Here is a 7,436-nt window from a genome sequence, read left to right on the forward strand (position 1 = left end):
TGCAAGTCCTTAAATAGAACATAAAAATAACAGAAAACAGGTCCAAGCCCACATCGTCGGCGCTCAGCGTCCTAAGTGGGGCGTCCGGGCGGAAAACAACACTCAAACTGGCGCTCAGCGCTACTTTTTCTACACACTGGTTGACTTTTCTGCATTCTAGTTGACTTTTCTACATTTTGGTTGACTTTTCTGCACTCTGGTTGACTTTTCTGCATTCTTGTTGACTTTTCTGCAGTGCAACCATTCGGTACTTTAACTCTTCTTTCAAATCATTTCAATAGCCTACAAAATCAAGGGAATCTAGCACAAAACCATTAAATTCACCTTCAACTATCTTATTCACAAAACTAAAGCAAAAACATGAGTTAGAGCAAGTTTCTAAGTCAGATAGGGTGTTTTTAATATCAAAATTAAGTATAAAAATAACGGTTTTTCAACCGTTATCATTGGTATGGAGAATGGCTATCCATGTTCATGGTTGGAATATGTTAGTGTTGCATGGTATATATTGGGGTATACATGTGTATTTACGAAATGATGTTGTAAAAGAGTATACCATGGGTTATGCATGTTTGCTTTCACTACAAGAAAATAGCTAGTTACCCGCAGATCATTATATACGGATTAAATCCGTATGTAATAAACGTATTATATACGGATTTTATATACGGATATTGGGAAATCCATTATATACGGATAAATCCGTATATAATGAAAAAAATATTTATATACGGAAGATCCGTATATAATTGGCGTATGTAATGTTGGCGCCTTTGAACGCAAAGTTTTGTAGGGATAGTCCGTATGTAATATTCGTGCATAAGCTGATTTTAGAAAAAAACAAATAAAAATTAAACTGAAAGCTCCAAAATTTCCCCCCTCACTCTGGAAAAAAACACATCTTCTTCCTCTTCTCAAACCTCTCCTCTCGAACCTTCAGTCCACTTCTTCACTGCACTGTCTTCTCCGCTGTCAGTCCACCTCGCCGGCAGCGAGCCTCTGGTTCAGTGAAATCCGCACTCCACGTCACCACTCGCGATTTGTGTGGATTGAGATTTGATTTGTCGAAAACGGTGAGTAATCGAAGCTTTGAGGATTATTCTTGTTTTCGTTTTCTCTTTTTGTTGTTTGGAGGTTTGAAATTGCGACTTTGGAAACCCTAGGTTGGTTTCTTCGAAGTGGTAGAGATAAGCTCGAGTTGTAGTTGCGTTTTGCTCCTGGTAAGTTTGAATAGTTCAGATTTGAGGTTTATTTGAGTTATATTTTCTTTGGGTGTTGTTACATTTTCCTATTTTTGGTCGTTGTTGTTTCGAGGTTTGAAGTCGCGAATTTGGAAACCCTAGGTTGGTTTCTTCGAAGTGGAAGAGATAAGATCGAGCTGCTATTGCCTTCTACATTTGGTAATTTTGAATTGGTTATATTTTGGTTTCGTTTTATTGGCTGTTATTGAAAATGGGTGTTGACCAAAACTAGTCACTGAAAATGGTTTGCTTCGTTTTGGGTGCTTTTATTGCTTTCAGATATTAGTCATCATGGTTTTCACAATCATGTTAGTGGATCCTATTTTGTCAAAAAAGTGGTAACATGGTTTGAAGTTGTTTCCTGGTTAGGTCATGTAATCATTAGTCATAGTGTTCTTCATTCATTAGGTTATATTTTAGATTGCCATGCACATATACAATTAGGCATTTTTTATTTACTGAACATTCTATCCAATTCTGCATTTTAGCATTAATTAACATCAAATTAAGCATTTAGACTTTGATTAGGATCATATTAAACATGTTTAGCTATTAAGATCATGCATTTATGCAATGCTAAACTCAAAGTTGCAAACATAAGCATAACTTGCTTAATGTTCTTACTTTAAAATTTTGGTTTACGCATTGAAATTCTGCATTGTTGTTTACTAGATAGTTTTGAGCATTCAGTTTGCATATTTTAGTGTATTAAAACTTACTCACAACATTCACAGTTCAAGAAATCCAGTTCTCACATTCATATGCATAATTTCACCAATTCTTAGAAGCTTATTTGCATTCATCTAGGTTCAATTAGTCATATTCTGATTTCATTCATATTTAAGGGATTTTAGTGTTTTAAGAGTAATTTAGTGTCATATTATACATTATCAAATAGTATAAATATTCCATGTATGATAAATCAAGAAACCAAGAATTCTGCATAGTTTGATTTTGCTGTCAAAATTTGTATTGACTAACTTTCTTGCCAATTCTGATTCAATTAGTGTTTTTGCAATTTTTGAATATTTGATTAAGTTTCTGCATTGCATTCATATCATAAGGAATATAGAAACTTAATTCAATCATAATTTGTGTCACACTCTATTTTAAACTACCATTGCTGTGAAAATTGGTGTGATAGTGATTTTGTGATTCTTGAGTTTCTAATTCAGTTTGAGCATTCATTTAACATAGTTAGAAATATATAAACATGTTTATGTAATTTGCATTGCACAATACTTAGGTTAGTTCATTCAAGAAACACTTGGTGACTCTCCTGCTTAGGTTATTTGCATTGCACAATACCAAAGGTTGCATTGCACCTTTGGTTTTGTTGATGAATATTATTTTAGTCATATAAATTCCTGCTTTGTCTTGACTCTGAACTATGCTAAATATCAGGTAAAAAGTTTCCCCCATTTTCTGGTCAAATAGTGACATCAAAACTCAAGTAAGTGGTGCTAACCTTTTATTTGTATTTAGTGTGGATCTTTGTGATTGTTTGATGTTCAATTCATTTGTGTCATTGTCATTAGTCACTGAAATTTGGTTATGGATGTAGTAAAGTACTGAAATTTGGTTATGGATGTAGTAAAGTATGTTAGTTTTAATATGTGTTGTTTCTATTTTAGTTAATTTGTTGTTGATGTTCTGTTTTAAATTGATATACGATTCTGTAAACATATTCCATATTATAAACAATTTTAATTAAAAGATGTATTACTTATCAAAAGAAATTAAATTAACTAATGTAATAATAATGATCATACTAATATTACAGAGTGATATACAGAGTGAGAGTGATATTATAAGCTATGATAAGTAGAAAAAGGAATATATATATATATATATATATATATATATATATATATAAGATTTGAAAGGAAAGGTGGAAAAGAGAGGGTGTTGAGGTGTGGCTTGGTGGCTGCTATGGTACACTGTGGGTGGCTTCCCTTTGTGATGAACAAGATATGCATGTTATCCTCATTTTGTCTTTTTTTTTGGTTAATTTTTTCATCCTTCTTAGTCACTTGTTCTCTTCTGTTCTTCCTGCCACCCACAAAGGTTACTTCTCTTTTCTTTCTTTTTGTATGTGAGGTATACACGTCTCATTTGTCCTTATCCTTTCTTCTGTTAACGTCACTGCTGCTCTAAACAATCCAATTCAAGGAATACAGATCAAACTTACTTAACCACTGAAACATTGCCTCTAAATTAATAATCTGCACAATTATTTTTTCATGAAATTTTTTTACATACTTTTAGAGGGGACAAAGAAGAAGTCATGAAATCATTTATGTAATTTCAATTTGCATGTTATTTCGATACCCTTTGTGTTTGAGTACTTATATTGCTAATTATAATTTTTGCTCCAATGCTTTTGTGTGTATTAAAGTTTTGCATTCTTATCTTTTGCTTCATGTGTAGTATTGGCAAACAAGAACATCATCATCGTGTTCTTTTCTTACTTTTCCTTTCCATTCAATTGTCAAAATTCATTTATGTAATTTTGTTTTTTGTTCAAGAATATGGCATCAGATGGTTGTGACCCTCCTATTCCACCTTTAGCAAAATCAGATAAGGAGAAGGGCAAGAAGAAATCTTATATGGTGAAGTTGTTAAATCGTTTCAATAATGTAAATGCTTCAACTAGTCAGCCAACTACACCTACCTCTACCTCCACTGCTAGATTTGTTCCACCACCATTACAAGTTCCTGGTTTGACACCTACTCCACCATCAATTCCACCTTCGTTGGAAGTTCCTGCCTTCACACCTAGTCCACAACAATTTGCTGCTGATCAATGGAGATCACCCTCCCCCCATGTTGGTTCTAGTTCAACAACTCCCTCCCCACATGTTGGTTCTAACCCAACAACTCCCACAAATATGCCATCACCACCTCCTATAGGGGATAACCCTCCACATTCAAGTTCAGCAGCCAATGACTTTGAAGATGTTTCCAACAATCGTCCAATCATTACACCTATTGGAGGAGGGTAAGAAAACATCAATTTAATGTTCCAAGCATATACTGTATTATTCTAATATTTGACTTTTATTTTGGTATAGGTTTTATCCAACAAAAACAACATCCAAAGCAATCACAGCCACCATCAAGCAACAGTTTGATGAGCCATGGGTGACATGGGGACAAATACCTCAGACACAAAGAGATGTTTTCTTTGAGCGTTTTAGGGTACACTTGTGTTTATTTACATTATGTACTACAATTAATTTTAAATGTTAAGGTCCTCAATTATCTTATCCAATATTAATCTTTGTTGTCAACAGAGGAAGGTTTCATGGAGGTCTAACCATGAAGAAAAGGTGAAAAAAAATTTCCACACCAAAGCATCTCATAGATTATCTGAGATGTTTAAAAAGGCTCGAACAGAAGGAAAAAAACCTAATTGGATGGGGGATATTGTTTGGAATGGTCTTTTGGAGAAGTGGAACATGCCACTTTATAGACAGAAATGTGAAACGGCCAAAAAGAACAGGACATCTGACAAGGGTGGTTGTTTGCACACTAGGGGATCCATTAGCGTGCATGAGCATGCAATTCGTCTGGTACATATAAATTTATTTTTACATTTCTACTCATAAACTTTACAAATATTTGATGTTAAAAACTTACATCTTCTTTGCTTTCAGTCACAGGAGCTTGGTCGGTCAGTGCATGTTGATGAAATATTTCAGCAGACACATATTCGAGCATCAACAGGACAATTTGTCGATGAAAGGTCTAGGCGGACACATGTTAGTTTCTACTAACTCCATTATATTCTTTATTAGGTTGTAATTCTTAGGTCTATCTATTTAACGATAATCATGTATTCATTTAACAGGAAGAGTTTGAAGCAAAATTTTCTCAAATAAGATCTGAGACAGCATCTGTTGGTGCTTCAGCATGTTCTCCCCTAGACCCTGCAGATGAGGAACGCTTGAGGAACCAATGTTGGTTGGACGTTGCTGGTGGAAGGTACAAGGGACGCGTATACGGCATCGGAATTGTCAGTGCTCAAGATAACTGTGTTGATAGTTACATACAACAGACACAGGCATCTTCTTCTCAGCAACTGATGGTAGACGACATTTCTAACCTCCACACACGAGTATCAACCCATGATGACCAACTTCGACAGATGAACTCTCAATTGCAAGGCTTTATTGGCGTCATAATGCAGTACCTTCTGCCTCCTGCAGTCGCAATTGCACAACAATTTTTTCAATCCCAAAATCAGCCACAAACTAATGTTCAACCACAACAACCACAGCAACCACAACAACCACAGCAACCACAGCAACCACAGCAACCAACAGATCAACCACAAGATGATAATGTTTATGGAGATTACTAGTTATGTTTTTAGAAATAGGACATCTATGACTCAAACTTATTTCCTCAAGAACTTATTTCATCTTATTTGAACTTATTACTATTAACAATTATGTAAACTTTCTTATTATGATTAATGTCAAATGCTTGTTTGTAGGTTTTAAGACTTAATTTATTTGTCAAATTTGTGAATGGATATAATGTCCAACTCTTGTGAATTGTCTGTGTGGTATGGGCAGATCTTGTAAATTGTCTGTGTGGTATGGGCAGGTGTTGTAAATTGTTTGTTTAAATGAGCAGGTATGTTATTCACGTTTAACCGTATATAAAATACATACGGATAATCCGTATATAAGTTATATACGGATAATCCGTATATAAGTTACATACGGATTATCCGTATATAAGTTACATACGGATTATCCGTATGTAATTTACATACGGATTATCCGTATATAATTTACATACGGATTATCCGTATGTAACTTATATACGGATTATCCGTATGTAACTTATATACGGATAATCCGTATATAACTTATATACGGATTATCCGTATGTAATGTTATCTACAGGCTTTTTATATATGGATTTTTGGCCGTATGTAATCCGTATATAATACGATTTTTTATACGGATTTTGGACGTTATATACGGATTTGGGCCGTATATAATCGCGATTTTTCTTGTAGTGTTTATGAAAAGTTTGATTCTGAAAGGGTATACATGCTTTAGGGTACATTGGAATGTGTACGTTTATGAATATCTATTGTAGGTACACTTAAACCATGTTGTATGGTATGATGTATTACATTCCTTTTTACTTTGCATGATTGAAAAATATTGGAGACACTTATCTACATTATTTGACCAAGAGTGTGGGTAGGAGGGAAGTGAGATTTCTCTTCCATAATGGAAGAGAAAGGCTTGGCCTATAGAAAACATAAATGAGTGTTGGTGAGTGGTGTATGAGTGGTTGGGTCTCATCTAAGGAGTGCACGACTTTGATAAAATTTAGAGAAGGAAGAAAAAGTTTGGTACCATGGATGGAAGAAGAGTATGAAGAAAGAAGAATAGAAGTGGAAGATGGAGATGGGCTCAATGAAGATTATGTAACCGAGGCAAGGAAGGTGCAGGCAAGAGTGAGTGCATTGAAGAAAAATGGAAGAAAGGGTGGGAAAGAGTTGACAAAGAAATGAGGTTGTGTGTTGTGCTTAAGTTAAATGAAGAAAAGAAAAGGGGGAGGTATGATGGGAAATTTACGTTCCAGTGGGGTTTCTTGAAAGTGGAATGGTAAAAGATAAGAAAGCAGGTGGGAGGAGTCTCGATTTTGTTGCAGCGTGAAATAAAAAACGTGGTTAGTAATGGAGGAGTAGAAGAAAGGTGGTCTTTTGGTTTTAATTGAGAAAGAAAAGGTGAAAGTTTGAGATGTTATTCTAGTTGATGAAAGGTGAGTTAAAAAAAGATGTTGAAAAGTCAAAGGGGAAAGAAAAATGAAATTTAGAGAGTGTGTGTTGGGTTACGTAATTGGGTAGAAAAAAAGAAGAAAAGAGGATGGGAATGCATGGGGTGTGTGTTACGTAGAATGAAGAGAGAAAATCAAAATGAAATAAGGTGTGAGAGTAGGTGCAAAAAAGACATTTAACGTCATCCTTTAGACATTTGACCCTCGAATATCCAACGTAAAAAATGACCGGTGGCATTTTTCGTAAATAAAACAACTATTTAGACGTCGGTTATGGAAGGGCCCGACGTCTAAATACTCATATACGTCGGCTCCCCCGAATAGACGCCAAAACTAAATGAAAAAGTTAAAAAAAATAATTTTTTATTCTATTTAGACGTCTGTTAT

The 7,436-nt window shown here is 34.8% G+C and overlaps 1 protein-coding gene and 1 long non-coding RNA gene across 2 annotated transcripts; both read left to right on the plus strand.

The window, feature by feature from the left end:
- Positions 1–1,133: 1,133 nt before the first annotated feature.
- Positions 1,134–2,662, plus strand: LOC148205876 (uncharacterized). Its single transcript, XR_015783209.1, has 3 exons — positions 1,134–1,220; positions 1,315–1,400; positions 2,646–2,662. It is a non-coding gene; the product is annotated as an uncharacterized LOC148205876 (long non-coding RNA).
- Positions 2,663–3,772: 1,110 nt separating this feature from the next.
- On the plus strand, positions 3,773–5,607 carry LOC148205877 (uncharacterized). Its single transcript, XM_088113562.1, has 5 exons — positions 3,773–4,242; positions 4,316–4,442; positions 4,538–4,816; positions 4,901–5,005; positions 5,095–5,607. The coding sequence occupies exons 1-5, from the start codon at positions 3,773–3,775 to the stop codon at positions 5,605–5,607; spliced, it is 1,494 nt and encodes a 497-aa protein (XP_087969688.1).
- The last annotated feature ends 1,829 nt before the right edge of the window (positions 5,608–7,436 follow it).

Source organism: Vigna umbellata, chromosome 1, assembly GCF_029865625.1.
Source record: "Vigna umbellata cultivar VRB3 chromosome 1, Vumbellata_1.0, whole genome shotgun sequence".
NCBI lineage: Eukaryota > Viridiplantae > Streptophyta > Magnoliopsida > Fabales > Fabaceae > Vigna > Vigna umbellata.

Excerpts from the sequence above, each read along its gene's own strand:
- LOC148205877 (XM_088113562.1), top strand. The coding sequence starts at position 3,773 with ATGGCATCAGATGGTTGTGACCCTCCTATTCCACCTTTAGCAAAATCA. Across the intron at positions 4,243-4,315 it reads ATTACACCTATTGGAGGAGG|GTTTTATCCAACAAAAACAA; the intron begins GTAAGAAAACAT and ends ATTTTGGTATAG. Across the intron at positions 5,006-5,094 it reads AAAGGTCTAGGCGGACACAT|GAAGAGTTTGAAGCAAAATT; the intron begins GTTAGTTTCTAC and ends TTCATTTAACAG.